General features: G+C 37.0%; 1 protein-coding gene across 3 annotated transcripts in view; it reads right to left on the minus strand.

Annotated features, from left to right (window-relative positions):
• The window catches only part of onecut2 (one cut homeobox 2), a 27,800-nt gene extending 12,998 nt beyond the window's left edge, over nucleotides 1-14,802 (minus strand). For all 3 annotated transcript variants that reach the window (XM_060890934.1, XM_060890933.1, XM_060890932.1), the window contains exon 1: nucleotides 13,330-14,802. In XM_060890934.1, coding sequence (XP_060746917.1) covers nucleotides 13,330-14,533 — 1,204 coding nt within the window. In that variant the 5' untranslated portion in view covers nucleotides 14,534-14,802. The remainder of the gene's footprint in view (nucleotides 1-13,329) is intronic.
• Between the last annotated feature and the right edge of the window lie 4,962 nt (nucleotides 14,803-19,764).

Raw genomic sequence — 19,764 nt, forward strand, 5'->3', positions numbered from 1 at the left:
GAGACAGAGTGAGAGAGACAGAGAGAGAGAGAGAGAGAGAGAGAGAGACATGGAGAGAGACAGAGTGAGAGAGACAGAGAGAGAGAGAGTGAGAGTGAGAGAGAGAGACAGAGAGAGAGATGGAGAGAGACAGAGTGAGAGAGACAGAGAGAGAGAGAGAGAGAGAGAGACATGGAGAGAGACAGAGTGAGAGAGACAGAGATCATAGCTTGCTTTGACCAGCAGGAGGCAGTAGTGACCCACACAGTAACACGAGCCCACGGCGCCATTACTTATGCTCATGTGTGGGAGTGATAGAGCAGGAAAAACACTGATATCACTGTGTGTATTTGTGATGATTTTTCATGCTCATTGACGTATTAAATGTCATTTATTTCATGTTCTCCTCAGCATCGATAATTGACTTCTCACTTTAATTACAAAAAATAAAGCCAACAAACAGACATATTTGTGAGAAATGATTATGATGATGTAATAAATGTGTTCAGTGAAACACTGCTTCATGTTTTATCTGCAGAATTAAGGGCTTAACTGCAGCAGATAAACACGAACGAGTTCCATTTAAATCACAGGGTTTTAATTAGCGCACAGAGAAGCAGATAATGATAATAAAAGTGCAGTCAGATGGATATTTATTACGTCTTTATGTCTTTATTAGGCCTGGACTTTTACACTGTGTGTGTGTGTGTGTGTGTGTGTGTGTGTGTGATCTGCATAGTAAACATATGAAGAGAAGTCTACAGTCTCTGGGAAAAAAATCGTTTACTTAAACTAGTCTTAAATGGGAAAAAAAAAAAAAATAAAAAAATAAAATATATATATATATATATATATATATATATATATATATATATATATATATATATATATGTATATATATATATAAATATATAAATATATAAATAATATATATATATATATAATAAGTTTATAATGCGGTGACTTCACAGCAGATTCTCAAGTGATTGACGCATGTTTATTTTATAATTATTCGAATAATAGGCCGATTTATTTATCATATTAGAGTCATTAGGACGTTTATCTGTTAAAGTCAAGTTAAAAGTTACGCTTTCTCTTATAATCGTCGATGACGTCTGTGTTACAGATCGGACGAACCCCTTTCCGATCCTGTCATCAGATCTGATCTTCTTCTGATCTGGTTTCCGTTGCCGTGACGTCCACATGATTAAAAAAGATATCAAAATGATAAGAAAGAGATTTTCCAAAAACGACAATCGCTTATACAAAGTATATAAAAAAATAAACTGTAGCTTGAAATATTACACGAAACGAAATAAACATAAGAATAAAGTTATAATAATAATAATGATGATGATGATGATGATGATGATTATTATTATTATGATTATTATTATTATTATTATTATTATTATTATTATTATTATTATTATTATTATTATTATTATTATTTCTCCATACTTTAGCACTGTTCTCTCTGAGAGCCCTGACATCACCCTTTACTCTTTTATACACGGTTGTATTATCATGAGGGGTTTGTACCATTTCTGCACTCTGCAGCAGGGGGTAAAAACTTAGGGTCTTTTCTAACAGGGTAAGGGTTAAATCGATCAGATCGATACTTGTAGGTTTCCCTGGCCTTTCATCAAATGAGCAAAAGCTCCTCTCCTGCTCTGGGTTTGTCTTTCTGCTCTGCCAAATGTAAATCAATGCTCTACAGTAAGGGCATTAAACTGCTGTAGGTCCTGTAGAGAAAAGCTCTTCCTTAAAAAACATACCGCGCTCGTCTCGTCTCGTCTCGGCTCTTCGAGGCCAAAGTAATCAGATGTAAAATGAGGTAAAAGCTGTCACACCCAGGTTATAACAGGATTGGAGTAATTAATATCAGGCCTAAGGCACTGTGTGTTTGCTTTTGACGTTTGATTATTAAGGTCTGTAATGAAGCCAGGAAACACAGTCGATACTCCAATAGCTTATCATAAGCATAAGGTATGTAATTATGTAGGTGTCTCTGCCACAAATAGCCACCATCACGTCCCGTACGCTCTGAGAAGAAGAGCAGCTCTGGGATTAAAACCCTCACCGATGAACCTATGTACAAGATTCCTGACAAGACAGATCATCCCTTACATCATAAATCATCATTCCTGTCCTTTTCTACCTCGACGTTCCTCACTCAAGACGTCATTTTATTCACTATTCACAGTGAAACACAGACACTGCCGCTGTGTAGCTCGCATTTCTCCTGCTTTCTATGGAAAATGATCCATTTCCACTATAAACACAGTCACGTATCGTCTCTAAATCTTTTCATCCAAAGAGAGTTTACTAGTAAATAGGACTAAGGTTTTTTTTTTTTTTTTTAAATGAACTGTTTAACTGTTTAAAAATGAAGCATCTTATGTCAATTTGTACAGTAATATTTTTATTTTTTATTTCTGTGATTAAAAAAAAATCTGATAATCTTTGCAGCAAAATAAAAAAAATGTCCTATAATTTGCATTTACTTTGTAAACTCAAAGGTTTTTGAGAAATTTGGAACTCAAATATTGTAATAATAATAATAACAATAACAAAAAGAACAATAATAATAATAATAATAATAATAATAATAATAATAATAATAATAATAATAATAATAAATAAATAAATAATAATAGTCCTGATAGACAGAAAATTTTTTATATTTATATATTTATATAAATATAAGATATATATATATATATATATATATATATATGTGTATATATATACGGCTAAATATCACTCATTTTCAAGAGTTTAGAATTTTTACTGATGCAATTTCTACCAAACACGTGTCATGTTTCAAGTTATGGATTCTGTTTTATTGTAAATGGCGTCATAAAAACAAAAGCAAGCCCCGTGTCTTGGCCTGAACATTCCTGTCTTGTGGTACAAAATGTTCTCTGTGAATTGCTACAGATCTGAAAATGGAAGTCGAATTTAGCTCTAAACGTCAGATTTATTTCCGTAAACAAGCAGCACAACGTCGGCCCAAGACGAGTCGAGACGTCCGAGTAATTGACCCTTAATCTCACTTAAACAGTTATGGATTTTTTTTTTTTTTTTACATGATGCATGATAATGATTTTGTAACTAACATTAACGGAATAAATGGCTTTAATGCGTTCTTAATATTTTGCAGTTTAGTTGTTCTGAGGGCTAATTAGTATTTGTGATAAAGCACACTGGTGCATACGGAGAAGTTTCTAATCTGAGGAACGGATAGGATCCTCTCATCATGGAGCGTCCCAGCCGAGAGAACACAAGCCTTTAGAGAGTCGGTTAGAGCTCTGAATTATACATGGAGGAGCAGTCGAACAGGGACGCAGCGAGAAAGCACGGCTCCTTCCTCTTCCATTTGTTTACTCCGGATACGGACGGATGGACGAGAAAAGCAGACGGATTATTCTTTCAGACAGACAGCAGAAATCTAAAAAAAACAAACAAATCCGGAATGTTCTCTCGGCCAAAATGAAACGTGCACGATTGACTTTATGTGAAATTTGTGTGATAGTTTTTACAGATAAAATGCCTCCGCCTTGTGTGTGTGGAGTTTGCATGTTCTCCCCGTGCCTCTGGGGTTTTCTCCGGGTACTCCGGTTTCCTCCCCCGGTCAAAAGACATGCATGGTAGGTTGATTGGCATCTCTGGAAAATTGTCCGTAGTGTGTGATTGCGTGAGTGAATGAGAGTGTGTGTGTGTGTGCCCTGTGATGGGTTGGCACTCCGTCCAGGATGTATCCTGCCTTGATGCCCGATGACGCCTGAGATAGGCACAGGCTCCCCGTGACCCGAGGTAGTTCGGATAAGCGGTAGAAGATGAACGTTTACAGATTGACAAATATGGTGAGTAAACAGTAGAAACACTGATTTTAAGCACCAAATATTCCAATAATGCAGCTCAGCCACCGCAGCGCATCCGCTACAACAGACAACTTTGACTCTCATGGGGTGCCATTAGTTTTGTTCTAATTTCTCAGTTTGTTTCGGTTCACCGATACGTTTCGGATCGCTTTCTTTCTTCCTTCCTTTCAATTAATATGAAACACAGGATTTTGTGTAAAGCTGTGAGTGCGACAGGACTCATGAGAGGTTCTTAGATCAATTAAGGTTTACATTAGCGAGTCTGCTTTTATCTACATACAGTAAATTTACACAAACCCACCAGTGAAATGTGCGAAGTTTCTTAACACATTTCTAGCGCAAATGTTCCTATAAACAGTTTATCTTATCCGGGTAAAGTTTTTAAAGATACCTTTATCTTAATTTGTAATATCACAGGCGAGCTACACATCTGCACCTCATAACAAACAGCTGTACACCTGAACAGCTGTGTGTTTGGCTGCTTGGAATTGATGTGTAGAAACCATCTAACGCTTATTAGCACTTGGCAGTAAGTGTGTGTGTGTGTGTGTGTGAGTGAGTGAGAGTGAGAGTGAGAGAAAGAAGCTTTGAGTAGAAAGAAGTGATGGGTGTTGGGTAAGAATGGAGGAACAGGAGGAACAGGAGGGGGAGCCCGGAGCCCCAGATCAATACTTCACCACAAAACATGATCAGCAATGATGTTTCCTTGATGAGTGAAACCTCCACATAATAGTCCAGACACACACACACACACACACACACACACACTTCTACTGGCATAATACAGGTCAGTGTAGACCTTTAGATGAACACACACACCTACACGCAGAGGGTTTTTACTACCCGACTCTTCATCATAAAGGCCTCGTCTCGGCTCAGGCTCGTGGTATCACATCACCACCATGTGATTGGGACAAGCACTCTCAGGAGTAGCGTGAGTGTGTGAGAGCGAGTAAAAAGGACTTGGTAAATGCATTATGTTACAGCCTTGCACTTAGCTGTGTCATATTGTGCATATGCGGATGTTCTTAATGTGCAGGCCGGGCACTTGAGACGACGCTGAGAAAGAGAACCGGGAGAAAACGAAAGACATAAGACATGAGGAGAGAAGAAAGAAAAGAAGTGATGCGCTAGGTATAGGAATAAAACTCGGTGTTGTGCTGTTGTAGGGAAAAAACACAACGAGTGGAATGAGGAGTTACACACACCATCAGAATCCTACACGTTTTATTCCCTTTAACGCCACAGCGATCTGCCAATGATTACAATTTTTACTTGTTTATTGTTACATTTAACATCGATCCCTAAGCATCTTATTTCTCCTCTATCTCTCTCTCTCTCTCTCTCTCTCTCTCTCTCTCTCTCTTCTTCTTCTGTCCTGAAGATGTCAGAAAACATAGAGCTTTACATCTGAATGTTACACAACACTGTGACTGAAACTGGAGACTCCTTCCCTTCCATTATTTTGAGGTTAAATGCGTATTAACCTCAAAATCACACACTGTAATGCAGCTTACCAAGAAACTACAGAGCTCTTTGTGCTGAAGACCGACACTGGAGACTCCTTCTGTATTATATGTAAATATTATATGTAAATATGTAAATATTATTTGTAAATATGTAAATATTATATGTAAATATGTAAATATTATTTGTAAATATGTAAATATTATATGTAAATATTATATGTAAATATGTAAATATTATATGTAAATATGTAAATATTATATGTAAATATGTAAATAAGTCTTTATGGAAAAACTACAGAAAGTTATTCAAGATAATTAAATAACAACACATTTGATTGTTAATGATTGGCAGATGATCTGTCAGAGCTGAAAACTAATAAACCAATCAGAATGCTCTCTCTCTCTCTCTCTTTTCTCTCTCTCCCTCTCTCATTGTCTTTCTCTCTCTCTCTCTCTCTCTCTCTCTTTCTCTCCCTCTCTCTCTCCCTTTCTCTCTCTCTCTTCTTCTCTCTCTCCCTTTCTCTCTCTCTTTTTTTCTCTCTCTCCCTCTCTCTCTCTCTCTCTCTCTCTCTCTCTCTCTCTCTCCCTCTCTTTTTTTTTCTCTCTCTCCCTCCCTCTCTCTCTCTCTCTCTCTCTCTCTCTCTCTCTCTCTCTTTCTCTCTCTCACACACACACACACATCATAATAGCCAGAGCTTGTTGGTGTATCAGCTTTCTAAGGCCACCAGTCTCTAATCCCGCATGTGCTTTGGCAGCAGAACGAAACATCACCTGATCTCTCGGAGCGGCCCGAGGAGGAGAGCGAGGCAGCACATCGCTCACACATTTCTCACTAATCACCCGGATAACGGGAAGTCTGAAGGTTCGTCCTGAGGGATCGTGGATCGTGCACACGCTCAGACACGTGATGATGTCAGCCGTTCAAAGGTTTGTTTGGGGACGGAGGTAGTTTATCGCCAGAGATTCGTCCAATCACAGACTTTGTGATGTGATGTAATAACGCAGCTGGTGATTAAATCTTGTGTAAAAGCAGGAAAATAAGACAAGAAGGGGTTAAAGGGGTTAAAAACAGCAGATCTAATCAGGCTTGGGCTCAACAAACACCAAACACCACTATGTACAAACACTATGTGAAACTCAAGCACTTTTTTAGCGTTTTATTATCTCTAGTTAGATTAGATCTTTTTCTTTCCCTTCAGTATTCCACAACGTTTATCCCACAATGTCACATGGTTTCAGAGAAAAGCTTTCTTTGCGTTCCTCATTTCATAGCTAGTATATTTAAGTAAATAAATAAATAAATCTAATGACTGACTGATATTTAAATGATCCGTCTTTGTGACTTCTAAAAAGGTTCCTCCAACATCATCACAAACAATTACAGCTAAAGGCGTTATTAATGTACTCAATACCAAAATCTCATCTTTATCACAATAATTCTGCCATTTTAGGGTAAAAAAATGTAAAATAAATAAATAAAAAAATAAAGAAAAAAGCCTTTATACAGTTTAACTCTTAGATTGTCTCTGTACATTCCTTCTAATATCTAACTAACTGTATAACTTGGACACTTAAGGTTTTTAAATAATAAGTGAATTTATTTACTTATGTAATAAAAGTAACACATTTATTTATATTTATAAAGAAATAAATATTCAAATCTAAAAAAAAGAAAAATTCATTTTTGCAATTTTAAAAAACAGAAAGAAAATTTCCACATATCAGTGGCTGCTAGTTGAAAAAAAAATAAATAAAAATAATATAAAAAATGGAAAAAGTAATAATACATATTATATATATCTTATAATAATATAATAATATTCTAGGTTAATAAAATAAACATTAACAGATCTTAATGTCTGGAATATCTTATAATTGTGTATTGTGATTTTATGGATCCTAGTATCTATAACTTATAGTCATGTCATCCAGGACTACGGTGAATTTTAAACAAATAGATTGCAAAGAAATACATATTGAACATAGAGATGAAGAAACAAACAAACAAACAAGCAAACAAACAAATAAAAACACCAATAAACTCTGCAAGAGGCCTTTTTTTAAAAAAATATAAGCTTATTATTTCATGGTTTATCTAACACTGGATCCATTGGATCAACTGATCATGATGAAACTTTTATTTTAGTTTTTGCAGATACACACATTTAACGGCGAGTGATTCAGAGTCGTTCTCCAGATCTCATGCGTTCATAACTCTAGAGAGGTGGAAGTGTGGTGACCTGTGAGCCTCTGAGCAGTCCAGGTCATCCTAACACTGCTGATATGTCTGTATTGTCATCTTTACGTGACTGTCTTATAAAGCTGATATGACATGTCCTTATTACAGACCCATAAAAGGTAGCACGAAGCAGCGGAGTAAAGTGAGATGACGGCTGCAGACCGACGGCACTCAGACTCTTACTCTTATTAGCTGCAGAGTGCAGAAGGCTGAGAAAAACCCGGCCTGATGTAAGGGAGAGAAAGACTCGCGTCTCTAAGCACATCTCCTCTGATAAAATCCTCCTTTGGATCGAGCTCTCTAGTCTGTTTGCTGACAGCAAACAAGGTTGTTTTTTTTGTTTTTATTTTTTTAAATTTAGCCGATCGACCAAAACTTTGCACTTTGCTCCTGTCCGGCGTGCGTGGACAAATACGCCGCTATCACAAGACAATTCAGAACAGCAACGTTTGACCAGGTTCATGAGATAAACAAAAAAAAACAAACAAAAAAAAAGACGGATAAGCCGGAGATTGTGCTTCGTCTTCATTAATCGTTTAAATCCGAACTTTATTTTTAGTTTCACAGTTGAATAATATAATAGTTATGATAATAATTAGGAAGTGAAATATTAAATAATAATATTTAGGATAATAATTAGGAAGTAAAATATTAAATAATAATATTTAGGATAATAAATAGGGAGTTAAAAAGTCTGATGTCGAAGAAAAGTAAATTGCATATTTACATATAATAATTCCATTTATAAAATATGCAAAGTATTTGCATAGAATTCTGCATTTATTTTTAAATTTAAAAAACCTAAATCTCTCAACCTCTGCAGTTTATTAGTCAAACGACTGACCAATTCTGACTAATAATAATACCACTGACTACTATTTTATAAACACAAATATATTCAAATTATTCAAACTATACTTTCATCCTTAAATTTATCCACCTACGTCTTTTCTATTGATCGGTCTGATATGCTTTTATCATTTATATTGAACTTTTTTTTCTTAGCTAATTTAATAAACTTCGCAGACTGTAATATTACAGAACTACATTTTATCTTTTATTTCCACATCATTACATTTAGGTCTGATGCTCAAACTGTGCTTTTATCCTTCATCTTTAAACTTAAACCGCTTAGATTTTACAGTCGATTTTCATAACTGATGCTTTCATCCTTTATTTTTTATATTATAACCCTAAACCTGTTAAAATTTACAGTCTTATTCCGACGATGCTTTTATCCTTCACTTTTAAACACGCATCTATTAAATTTACCAGGCTGACATTCGTACTATGCTTTTATCCTCTGATTTTTACACATAATTCATTATTCTTTGATTTTTTTTTACCGAACTAAACATTTAGATATGCTAAAGATGTACTGCGTATAACTAATTCATTTGATATACGACTAAAGATATAAACGATTCACATAAACTATAGGTTTCTAATAATATCAGTGTTTATAAACAGCACGTACGTAGATATGTTAATTAGAACCGACTTTGTGTGAAAACCCTTTAAAAAAAAAAACACACACTTTCATAAAAAACATCGTAGACGTTAAGTGTTAATGAGCTTCATCATGTTAGAGACCGCAGCACATCCTCTATACAGAGCAGACAAATATTCATTCTTTTGGAAACCAGATCCAGCTAAATCCTTTCTTATGGTCTGGTCATTTCCTTATTGTATTAGGATTAAAGTCTGTTTTGAAGACGTTATCCTCCAAATTATTCGCACGAAACTCGTTTCTTACTCAGACTTGCGTTACGCTGGATTTCTTGGATCTCTGAGCTCTTTCACATGTCGGTACGTTCCAATTTTTGAAATCGTGATTCGTCTCTTTTGGAGCATCGGTCCCCGTGTGCTATTTCAAAACTCATCTGTAAAAGGCTCGGAAAAAAAAAAAATCCATTATGGTCATTAACGGTGAACGGATCCTCTTAGATCCTTTAGATTGGAATGAGACGGCATACGTGTGAAGGTCACGAGAGATGGTTTTACAGCCGATTCTATTTCCCGCTGTTGCTGTTGCTATTGTCTGAATGCTCTACAGTGAAATTATAAACAAAGAGCGATTAAACCACACGTCCCATATCGTTCCCAGTTCTCCCAGCGCTCACCAGTCTCTCCAGTTTCTCAAGCTTATGAATCGTTTGAATTTCCTACAAATATCATGTGAGGGTGGCCAAGGTTACAGATTTTAGTAACTACTAAACCTAAGATGGATTTGGCCTTGGATTATTATTAGTTTTATTAAAATCTCACTAGATCGCATCAATCAATGACACTCGTTTTTTTTTTCTTCTGAAAGAACCCAAGACCTCGAACGATTCCATGAGACTATCGTAGTACCGATCAAACCCAAAGCACAGACACCAGAGTAAAGAGCTACAACGAGCGGATTTTCTCCATGCAGTCAGACGGAGCTCTGAAAAACTCCCATCTGTTGGCTTTACCGGAAGAAGTCCAGGATCCGGTTCCAGATCAATGCAGTCCACACATTTATGTTATTGTTGCCAACATTAATGCCCTTTTAATCTTTAGGAGATTACCCCTCATCGATCCGCAGGCGTTCGACTACATCAGATTTGTTTGAGAAAACCGTGTCATAACTAGCCGAGATTGAAAGCCGACACAGAAACGATAACAACAAACCCGGAAGTGTTTTTTTTCCCATTCGGATTTCAGTGCCAGAGCCGTCAGCTTTCCTTTAACTTTTTCATCTTTTAAATTTACATTAAGAATTTTTAGCTAAGAATACGTTCCTAATAAAATGTACGAAATGCTAACGTTTTTAAGGAATATCCGACTAGCCGAGTATCGCAGTGACTAGCATAAACTCTTAGCGTAAATAAAGAAGTAGGTTGGTATACTAAACTATACCAGTCCTTATCTTCTCACACATTTTGTACTTTCTGGATCTTTTACATAGAAAAGTGAATAAAGTTTACCTTATTAAACATAATTACAGCCCTTTACTGTACATACAAGAGTGTGACCAGCCATGCTAGCAACACAAATCGGTTCGTTCTTACGATCTTACTCTGTTTTCACTAAAAACTGGCTTATTGAATCATTCAGAAACTTGTATTTAGACAAGAATAATCTGAAAAAAATGCATGCTAACAATGTAAACCAATCAATCTGAACGTTCATTTGATCTCAGTTTCATACTTTAATACATACGTTTCATTCATATTGAGCTGCATTGTAGACAAACGAGTTTGATTTATATAATTATTTCTATTTTTTTTTTTGTCAGCATGTATGTATGTAGTATGTAGGCTATTCACTGTACACGGTAGCAAACAGTTTAGTACGGTTGTTAACTTGCTTAAGAATCTATTTTTACGTGTTGATTCCCCGAATTCTATTGTTTTGGTTTTCGTCTTTTCTTTTTTTGTCTTTTTTTCTTACACTGAGGAACCTGACAATACCACATTAGAGGAAAAATGTCCAGTCTCGAATGAATAGCTAGAGAGCTCACAGATTCCCAGCAGGACATAGACACTCGCTATAAGAGGTCATTCAACACTTTATGTCTGAGGTGTTAGATAAACACTGGCGATTTTTTTATTTTTTTTTTTTGCCGTGTCCGTGATAAGATTTCTAATCTAATCTAAAGAGATCCAATCACAAATTTACTTCATTTTTCCGTCTCTCTTTCATTTTCTATCGTTGGATATCACTTTACACTATTAAAAAGAAAGATCTCGAAAGTAGTGCATTGACCAGAAAGCACACAGGGTTCACATTTTGCACATTTTGCCCGGTTAAAAACCCCAAGAACGTGTGTTTTTGTGCGGGGTCACGCGGAGAGCTCTATCAATAATTCATCGGGCCGCAGCAGCTTCTGCTGCTTCTTTTCAATTCCCCCTGCCTGCCTTTCGTCCATCACATAATACCCTCAACCCCCCTTCTAACCCCACAACCCCTTAAAAAAAAGAAAGAAAGCACCAGACTCCCACCGCCATCTGCAAAACCAAGATTACAAAATGCATCTCCAAATCTCATTTAAAGAAACCCGCCGTGGTTAATGGATTAAGATTTAGTATTATTATTATTTCTACCAATAATAATCTTATCATGGTAACGTCTGGGTGTCCACCGCATCTCAGTGGACGTCTCATGACTGACCCTTTTACCATGTCCGTCACTGCAAATACCACTTAATTATCTATTGCTGTTAGGCCCATATTCAAAGAATCGATTCAAGCCATAGCCAATACGCACGGGTAAACTTGTGTGTGTGTGTGTGTGTGTGTTTTGGTATGTCGTTTGTCTACTCTGCTTTTTTTGCCCTTCAAATCTGACGGAAAATGTATGTGATCTATACATCAAAATAATGTCCACTTTATAACAGGGGTCATTAAGCGTAAATAGCACAGAACAGAAAAGTGTAGCAAAAATGATGCGGCGTTATAAGCGCACAAATCCAAACCCAAAGAACACTGACCAGCCAACACACCTATTCGGGATGACTGTGATGACAACAATCGAGTAATTCAGACAATTCACATCACCAGCCTGAAATTATGGAGGGAAATTAGGGTTCGAAAATTAAACACGCCTGAAATAATCAGTTTAAAAATAAAAAAATAAGCTGTAAAAACATATTAGAAATTCGCAGTGATTGCGGTTTATACATTCCAGTGTTTTCTTCAGATGAACAAAGGAAAAGAGTGTCGTGGATGTAGTGGGTCTATCGCTAGAGGGGGCAACAACCTTGTTGTAAAGGACAGCGAGAGAGAGAGAGAGAGAGAGAGAGAGAGAGAGAGAGAGAGAGAGAGAGAGAGAGAGAGAGAGAGAGCCCTTGTGCACATCAGTCCTTCCAATCAACAACACTATAAACCTCTTCATCCTCCCTTACACAAAAATACACAATGCACACTTTTTATAGACCGGTTCAGAAACACACTCGTTCTGCTAGAACTTAAGAACAGAGCAGTCAAAATTTCATATCGGATTTATTACTTCATCTGATTTAGCAAAGCAATTAATATAAAAAAAAAACACGCGAACAATGGAAAGACGCAGTTCTGTGAACCGTCATGAACACGGTTATAACAACATGACACTATTGTGTGTGTGTGTGTGTGTGTGTGTGAGAGAGAGAGTTTAAATGTCGCGTCATATTTTAGAGTTTGCACTAAAATTCCGAGTCCATTTTTAAAGTTAGAGAAGCGCAAAATTTCAGAAAACGTCAGACGTATAAAAATCTGAAAAAAGCACCAATTATAGAAATCACAATACAGTGTCAAATCAAATCAAAAATAAAACAAGACAGATTTGATAAAATAATTGGTTTGTATATATGGATATATTTTGTTTTTTAAAAACCTCCCATATACTTCTATAAGCATTTCAATAAGGTGAGCTAATGACTTCTGTCAAATTAGTAAACATTATGAAACGCTTTTTTTTTCTTGTCAATCAATATTGATCGTAATTATCGACCAGTAAAAGTGAATTTCAGAAAAAAAAGATAAATAACGCGATTTTACGCGACTGTTGCATACATGATTTTGTTTTGTCCTTAATTATGATGATGATGATTATATTATTATTATTATTATTATTATTATTATTATTATTATTATTATTATTATTATTATTATTATTATTATTATTATTATTATTATTATTATTAGTCAATCGTTACATTAACCTAGAGAGGGAAATATGTTTTGTAAACAAAGAAGGTGAAGAAGTAAAAAGAAGAAGAGAGATAAATGTCTTTGTTTATTTTTACCTGCAAGCCTTAGCGCGGACATCCTCTGAAACTCGGGCTCCTGCAGCCACTTCCACATGCGACGGAAGGTCTCCCGGCCCGATTTAAGTTTACTCCACGGCTTGGGGTTGCGCAGCAGGTCGGACAACGTGCCTTGCGAGCGGCATAACACTCGCTGAGCGAAAATGGCCTGCGGGATACTGTATCGCTTCAGCTCTGCTGTAATGCGCTGCGCCACTTCCTTGGTGTTGATCTCCTCGAGCTGCTGCTGGTGCTGCTGCTGATGGTGCTGCGCCCCCGCGCCGCCGTTACCGGAGGAGGAGGAGGAGGAAGAGGAGGAGGGCGGCCTGTCCCGGCCGGACGCCGCCAGCACGGGCGCATGGGGGTGTGGGTGATGCACCGCGGCGCCGGGGTGCATGCCGTTTAGATGCGGCGGCATCATACTCGCCACGGGACCGCCGAGGCCCCGGGACAGGTGTTGCTGGTCCCCACGGGCCAGCATGGCTGCGTGCGCGTCAAAGTTGGAGCCCAGCATTTTATCGTGGCCGGCGCCGGTGTTGCCGCCGTAGCCGTGCAGGCTCTGCTGCGCGCCGTGCACCGACCCTAAGCCGTTACCGAGTGGGCTTAGGCTCGGCGCCACGCCGCTCATGTCCTTATGGTACGCACTGTAAAGATTGTTCATACCCGGCAGAGCCCGGTCGTCCCGCATCAGCGTGAAACTCCCGCTCACGTTGCCCGAGAGCCGCTGGTGGTGGTGATGGTGGTGATGATGGTGGTGGTGATGGTGAGGATGGTGGAACTTGTCCGATACGGTGGAAATGGGCGGTAAAGGTTGCAAAGGGGTCAGCGTGGTATAGGTGCCGCTCATGCCCATACCAGGGGGCGACGTGTCGCACGGCACGCTCATGCTCATCCCGTGATGGAGCGGTAGAGACAGCTCGGCTCGGTACTCTCCCGCACCATCCAGGATGGTCGCCATGCCGGACACCATCGCCGAGCGCGACGCCAGATCCTGGTGTATCCGCAACGACGAAGTGGAAGTGGTGGTGTTACTGCTGCGTGCGTGATGCGGGCTGTGGTCGCTCAGCAGGTCGTGCTCATGGCCGCTCGCGCTCAGCGCGCCGTGCAGGCCGCCCATGCCGTCCATTGTCATCTCCGGGTTCATGGCGAAAGCATCCAGATCCTCCTTGACCAGGCATCGATAGGCGTTGTAGGCAGTCTTCATTCAGTCCATTGATGTATATAATGCTTCTTTTTTTGTTTGTCTCTGTGCAGAGGAATGATTTTGTTATCCTTTTCTCCCTTTTTTCCTTAAGGCCTTTCGGTTATTTATCTCCTTTTATAAATAAAAATAAACAATATCTCCGATGTATCTCAGACGGGCCAGCGCTGATTTCTCCCCATGTCCGACCCTCTCCTCCTCCTGCGGATTCTGCTCCAGCAGCTGGATTTGTGCAGGACGCGATTTGCTCTACTTAGTTTTGCTGCAGCCAACCCTGATGAAATGGGCGGGGTTTGCTGTATTTTGCTCCTTTTCCCTCTCTCTCTGACGGACATGTTTAAACAACCAATCATATTGTAGGGTTAGGATGAAAGACCCACCCTTTCTTGGTCCGTTGTCCAATCGCAGTGACCGCTGAGCTTGCGTGGATATTTGTAAGACAGTTGCTGCGGTTTAGAGGCAAAATAAAAATATTTAAACAAACCATTTAAATGGTAGATTTTAACACTTATAGTTTCCAAGTCATTGGATAAATATTTTAAGTTATAAAAAAGACAAAAATAAACAGCAATACAATTATAATTAATAAAATGTTAAGGCCTCCACATTGACCACAATTTATTTTTGCTTTAACCAAAAGCACCAAATACGTTTTTTGTACTAAAATTGTTATTAATTGAGAGTCTGGACATCCCATATTCTTAATATATAATCTATAAAGAATATAGTAATTTCTATTGATCGAATTAATCCACGTGCTTTGGGTCTGTTCTGTTTTTCATGTATTTTCTTTTCCTCCCTCTTGCTTGTTTCTTTACCGAATGAGATTCTAACGTTGTATGTTTTCAGCACATTAACTCTAATCGCATGAGATATTTATTCGTTCGTTTTATTCATTCGTAAGAGTTAATAACAAATAATAACAACTGGATTTTAAATTAGACACGCAAAGGCCGTGCTGCAATGTGTTTGTTCTTGGCAGTAGTTTATAGAAACTTTATTTATTTTTTTTAAATAATCTTAAAAAGGATAGAAACTTTATGGAGTGCGTAAGAATACACTCTGAAAACTCCAACCGGTTGAGTTGTGTTAGTTTTTTTTTTTTTTTGCTCTGGAGGATGAGCAGATGCGGCTTTTGTTTAAGTGAGTCTGTAATTAAGGACGAAAGGACAGAAGTCTGAAAAGCGTGACCTATTTTTTTTGTCTTTTGATCAGCTGTCAGAAGAAAAGCAGGAGGGGGGACTTCACACTGAGAGACTCAGAGAGAGGACAAAACGGGATGACACCAAATCGGACAGACACCAAAGTTTGACTCAGAAAAAGATTGAAAGAGACAGAACACGAACCTCTGGCGTGTGTTTGAGCTTTTAACGAGACACAACAGAAGAAGTTCACGATGACTTCCATCTTCACGGATATCACAGTACATTTTAATCCATAGGAAGAATAAAGAAAACATGAAAGGTCTAAAAACTCCCTCGAACTATGATACACTGCACTTCACTGGGTTTCCTTTAGATAATCAAGTGCACATGCAAATGTAAAGCTTTATTCTTTCCTTCCCTACACTGCACATGGTGTAACTTGTAACACTGACCAGAAATGAAGAATAAAATAAAATAAAATAAAAAAATATCTATTGAGTTTTAATCATTTTTAAAGGTGGAACCTCTTTACGTTTCCGTGTGAAAGAGACACACGAGAGGTTCAATAGCTGGACTCTTGGTTAAAGCTTCCAGCTCAACAAGGAAAAGAGTATTTGGTACTATTTTATTTTTGATGAGTTGTGTGCCTACATTTCTAAAATGTGTAATATCAAAATAAAGCAATAATGCAGAAGTTAATATTTTAAGGGTAAAGTCCACATTCCAACAGGAGCTTATGCGTAAAATCAATAAAGTGAATTTAAAATGAAGTTGTTTTTTTTCCTGTGCTGTTTTTTTTCTCTCTTATTAAAACTTCTCTGTTTTTCAGAACATATCAGATATTTTTGTACTAATGTGTTAATGTATGTGATAGATAGCAGATGATTAAAAATGAAGACGTTTAGCTTAGCGTACAGTTACGTGGTAATCTGATTCTGAACATTTTTTATTCTAAACTAAACACTGTGGCTTGAACTTCAGGGTGATTATTGGAGCATAAACCCGATGTCGTTTTTTTCATACATTAAATGAGATAAAATCATTCCAAATGAGACTAAATGATTACGTTAAGACACTGAGTCTAATCCAAAGATCAAACAAGGTGTGTGTGAAACACCCATTTGGAACAGTTTCTGTTTTTTTTTCTCTTTCTTCATTTTTTGTCCTCTTTCAGGCCATCTGCCATGTTAAGTGCAGCTTTATTGATCAGAGTCCTGGCGGACCCCACGCTGATCTATACACACACACACACACACACACACACACACACACACACACACACACACACACACACACACTCCCCCACTTTTCTTTTTTTTGCAGGAGTGATGATGCTATTCCATGCATATGCACAGCTACAGTTCTGTCACGAGCACTACAGGGTAAGTCTCTCTCTCTCCCCTCCTGTCCTGCATATCTCTCTCTCTCTCTCTCTCTCTCTCTCTCTCTCTCTCTCTCTCTCTCTCTCTCTAGAACTTTCCTTTGCCATTTTTTTGGTATTATATGCATGTGTTGGGGGTCAGAAGAAAATGGGGGGAATTCATTTGGCACCGTTTTACATCAAAACTACTGACAAACGCGGGACCAGTGCTATCACACGCACGCACACACACGCGCGCGCGCGCACACGCACACACACGCACGCACGCACACAATGCATGTCTTGCGTTTCGGTAAAATTCTATGCTAGTTATGGTTTATATTACTGTCGACACCAAAATAAACTTTATATAAAATTATTATCTAATTATTTAATTCTACACACTACTCGTTAGAACACCTCCTCGTCGTTATAAAATTTATATAAACACTTTTTAAACGACGATTTAGCTTTGATACTTTTTTATTGTAATGTTTGACATATTGTATACTGTTCATTTTCATGTCAACCTGTAAGCTTCTTCAATGTTTTCTGAGTTGTCTTGACATGAAGTATTATTTCTGGGATGTAAAATAATTATAATGATCTAAAAAGAATGAACTACTTTTAGTTTCTCATGCTGAGCTACTTAACTTTCATTTTAAAACATTAACTTCATTAGTATCTATTTTTGTATGTTCCAAATAGACTAGAAATAAATATTATAAATCATTTGTCATTAGTCATTTTTTAATTAATGACATTAAACAATAAAAAAAAAATTGGACTGCAGAGGAAGTCAGTATTTTGGGTTTTTAAGCAAAATAAAATCTCTTTTATAGATTTATTTATTGGTAATTAAATAAACAGTACAATAATAATAATATTTAATTTATTATTATTATTATTATTATTATTATTATTATTATTATTATTATTATTATTATTATTATTATTATTATTATCAGTAATAGTAGTAGGTTTAGCATGTCTATACATACTGAATAAGTATTTATTACACTTTTCTTTTCTTTATATAATTACTCCAGGCCGGTTGTTCTGCTTTGTGTTTGAACTCGTAAATCCCATCAGCACGCACACACACACACACACACACACACACACACACACACACACACACACACACACACACACACACACACTTTATCTGCAGCTTTCTCACTTTACTTTATCACAGCATCTCTATCAGCTCTATCAGTGTGAGAATTGTAATGACATTAGTGCTGCTCAGGAGATTGATTAACTGATTGATTGATTGATTTATTGAATGATAGCTGATTAATGTGTATTTACACTCATTCAACTGAAATGCAGCTGCAAACATCAGGCCAGACGGCGACCTCTTTTTTATTTATAGTTATTATTATTATTATTATTATTATTATTATTATTATTATTATTATTATTATTTAAACTATATTTAATCCAATTAAATAATCATTTATATTTTACTAAACTTTAAATCATATCTGCAAGTATTAGTAATAATAATAATAATAATAATAATAATAATAATAATAATAATACATTATTAATCAGCGGCTTAATAATAACAATCTAATAATAATATTTCTGTTTCTAAACATTCGCTATCTATAAAAATGTGCAGGGAAAAACATCGCATTGCAGTTTCAGCCACCAGAGACTCGGTTGGTTTACTATAAATATCTGTAAAGATCCGCTGACGAAGCCTGTAGATGAGAGGAGGATAAATACAGACTGAAAGCGTGAAAAAAAAGAAAGAAGCTCGATATTTCCGGCTCTTTCGGGTCTTTTAAAAGCAGATGGTGTGACATCAACTACACGGCGCTGTTACTTCAACTACAGAGAGCTTGGAAAATGAGTCGAAATCTGTGAAGATGATTCTGTAAAGTTGATTCTTTTACTCTGAAGAAGATTCTAATGCGCTGGAGAAGATTCATCAACTCTGAAGAAGGTTTGTAAACTTAGATGAAGGTTTTAAAGCTCTGGAATAGATTCTCAAATTCTACTCCAGAAGAGTCTCAAAATTCATTTCAGAAGAAGATTCAAAAGCTTTAATGATGATTCTAATTTTGAATCTTATTAATATAACATCAATCCAAAATATTCACTTACATTTGAGTTTCGAACCCCGAAGAAGACGATTCTAAATCCTTAAAAACAGATTCTAATTTGTTAATTAAAAAAATTTGAAGATTCAAAAAATAAGGACTTTATCTCAGTGAAGGAGAATCAAACTCTAAAGATGATTCAAAGAGTCAAAATTCCCTGCATTCAACCTTATTTAAATCTTTTAATACTCCATCAAAAAAATACTATACTGAAAAATGGACAAAAACCTAAAAACTAGTGGCGTTATTTATTTTCCTCCTCAAATGAACATCTCATCTTTTCATAGCACTCGTTTAATCGGCAGCTTTGTTGTCGTTCTTTGAAGCCTATTCTGTCTTACAAGTGTGGAACATCAGGTCCCAAAGAAAAAAAGGTTACGAGAGGTTGGAGGTCATGGCATCACGACCTCTCACATTTGCATGGTCAAGTCCTACTTAGGGGTTTTTTTAATTAAAAATGGCACCAAATATTGAGGTGAAATGAAAAGAATTAAAAAAATGTGTGTTTACGTTGTGATCGAAGGATTAAATGATGACATGATGATAAAAAAGAAAGCAGAAGAAGACTTTTCTCATAAACGAATCTTTTTCACGTTTGATGGTGTAGGAATATTT

Source organism: Tachysurus vachellii, chromosome 17 (assembly GCF_030014155.1).
Source record: "Tachysurus vachellii isolate PV-2020 chromosome 17, HZAU_Pvac_v1, whole genome shotgun sequence".
Classification (NCBI taxonomy): Eukaryota; Metazoa; Chordata; class Actinopteri; order Siluriformes; family Bagridae; genus Tachysurus; species Tachysurus vachellii.